Here is a 2,997-nt window from a genome sequence, read left to right on the forward strand (position 1 = left end):
TCTTACTTACTGATTAAAAAAAACCTGCTATATATGCCTATAAACTTTTCTAAGTCACCTAACAAAAATCTGATTGAAAAGTGATTGAAAAAGAAAGTAGTTGCCATTGTTATTTTTGAATAAACGTTAAAAAATTTTTTTTTATTTTTTGATAAATTTAGATCATCTGATTATGTAACACATACAATTTAAGCTTGTGAAACATAATTCTTGTTAAAATGTGCAAATCTTTATGTTTGGCTAATTTCACGAATTGGAAGATATAAGCAGTATTAAGAAAAATTTGCAAGAATTTTCCTTGATACTGCTTAATTTTTAAATTAAAGCCTTAATACTACTAAATTAGTTAAATTAGAATTAAGCAGTATTAAGAAAAATTCGCAAGAATTTTCCTTGATAATGCTTAATTTTTAAATTAAAGCCTTAATACTAAATTAGTTAAATTAGAATTAAGCAGTATTAAGAAAAATTCGCAAGAATTTTTCTTGATACTGCTTAATTTTTAAATTAAAACCTTAATACTAAATTAGTTAAATTAGAATTAAGTAGTATTAAGAAAAATTCATGAGAATTTTCCTTGATACTGCTTAATTTTTAAATTATAATTTATAAAAATGATTTATAATTGAGTTTTTGAATTTAGTATTATCAATCGGACTTTGAACTTAAAAATTAAACAGTATTAACAAAAATTCTTGCGAATTTTTAAATAATTGTGATTTTACATCAGTGAGTTTTTGGGTAGTACATATTAGCGGATACTAGTATTGTTTGATGCTTTAAAGTGTAGAAAAACTTACCCTATCACACATCAAATAAATAAAAATTGGCAAAAAAATCAGATAGCCAATTTTTGGCTATATTTGTCTGATTTGTAGCATTTTGTAGCCAATTTTTTACCATGAATTGACAAAAATTGGATATGCCAATTTTTAAATTGCATATTCAAATCAGACTGCTGATTTTAGCTATATTTGTCCGATTTGTGACTTTTTACAGCTGTATTACCAATTCTTAACCACATTTTTCAGTTTTTTCACTATACAAAAAAATTGTATATACATTATGAAATATATATTTTTATAAAAAATTATATTGTAATATTGAATTAAAATTTAAAAAATATTTTATTAAGCAATATTAAATAAAAAACTAATCTTAAATAATTAAATTTTAAACAAAATACATTAAGAATATAAATTTACTTGTAATTTAATGTAATACGCACAATTATAAAAAATTAATAACTCCACAAATATTAACTGTGCCTTCATTAAAATAAATATTCAAGTAGATTCTAAGCTGCTGAACAATTTTTAATTAATAAAAGAAGTCGATTTACTTTGGCTAAAGTGCTTAAAATACGCTCTGAAGTAACAAAATGGAAAAAATAAAATTCGTAAATGAGTACCGTTGTGAAAATCGTGAATAACTCATCAAGTATTAACTGTACCTTCGTAAAAATTAATATCCAAGTAGATTTTGACCTGCTGAACAACTTTCAATTAATAAAAGAAGTCGATTTACTTTGACTAAAGTGCTCAAAATACGCTCTGAAGTGACAAAACGGAAAAAAATAAAATTCGTAAATGAGTACTGTTGTGAAAATCGTGAATAACTCATCAAGTATTAACTGTACCTTCGTAAAAATTAATATCCAAGTAGATTTTGACATGCTAAACAACTATCAATTAATAAAAGAAGTCGATTTACTTTGACTAAAGTGCTCAAAATACGCTCTGAAGTGACAAAACGGAAAAAAATAAAATTCGTAAATGAGTACCATTGTGAAAATCGTGAATAACTCATCAAGTATTAACTGTACCTTCGTGAAAATTAATAATCAAGTAGATTTTGACATGCTAAACAACTTTCAATTAATAAAAGAAGTCGATTTACTTTGACTAAAGTGCTCAAAATACGCTCTGATGTGACAAAATAAAAAAAATAAAATTCGGGAATGAGTACTGTTGTGAAAATTGTGAATAACTCATCAAGTATTAACTGTACCTTCGTGAAAATTAATATCCAAGTAGATTTTAACCTGCCGAACAACTTACAATTAATATAAGAAGTTGATTTACTTTGGCTAAAGATCTCAAAATACGCTCTGAATGTAAAAAAGTTTGTAATTTAATACTACTGTATTATATAAAAAATGTAAATAATTCCAAAAATATTAACTGTACTTTTATGATCTTAACAGTTTTAAACTTACTAAACTACTTTTAATTAAAAGAATAAGATTTACTTTTGCCAAAATGCTCAAACCATACTTTGAAATATATGTAAAAAAAATATAATATTTGTTTATATTTTAAATAATGAGTTATTTAATTTAAATGTATTTATATTTAAGAAAAAAAATATTTTAATTCTATTTTATAAAGTATTTAAAAAGTATTTTAGTAAAGTTTTTGAGGCAAAAAAATAATTATAACTGAAATAAAAAAAAATCTAAGTTAATAAATAAATATTAAACCATAATACATAATCACATGTTATATATTAAAATCAGAAATTTTATATTAAAATCGAAAAATCCTATTACAAATAACCAAAAATCGGCAATTTCATGTTAAAAATCAGAAATATTATATTAAAATCAGAAATATTTATTAAAATCAGAAATATTATATTAAAATCAGAAATATTTATTAAAATTGGAAATATTATATTAAAATCAGAAATATTTATTAAAATCAGAAATATTATATTAAAATCAGAAATATTTATTAAAATCAGAAATATTATATTAAAATTGCCAAAAAATCAGACAGCCATATTAAAAAGGGCAAAAATCTGATTTTTATTTATTTGACCTGTGTATATCTGTAGAAAATATGTTATAAACGTATGAATTTTAATATACTATAGAATAATACATATACCGTATCCTTTATTTACAATATTTTTGTGAACTGTATACAAAATACTGATATACAGTAGAAATGATATACGTTATAGACGTATAAATTTAATATACCGTATCATACA

General features: G+C 22.3%; 1 protein-coding gene across 1 annotated transcript; it reads right to left on the bottom strand.

Annotated features, from left to right (window-relative positions):
• Nucleotides 1-1,297: 1,297 nt before the first annotated feature.
• Nucleotides 1,298-2,274, bottom strand: OCT59_005625 (uncharacterized protein; the record flags this gene model as incomplete). Its single annotated transcript, XM_066138468.1, has 7 exons — nucleotides 1,298-1,368; nucleotides 1,454-1,487; nucleotides 1,534-1,553; nucleotides 1,640-1,676; nucleotides 1,900-1,925; nucleotides 2,011-2,044; nucleotides 2,272-2,274. The coding sequence occupies 7 exons, from the start codon at nucleotides 2,272-2,274 to the stop codon at nucleotides 1,298-1,300; spliced, it is 225 nt and encodes a 74-aa protein (XP_065997591.1).
• Between the last annotated feature and the right edge of the window lie 723 nt (nucleotides 2,275-2,997).

This window comes from Rhizophagus irregularis, chromosome 13 (genome assembly GCF_026210795.1).
Source record: "Rhizophagus irregularis chromosome 13, complete sequence".
Taxonomy (NCBI): Eukaryota; Fungi; Glomeromycota; class Glomeromycetes; order Glomerales; family Glomeraceae; genus Rhizophagus; species Rhizophagus irregularis.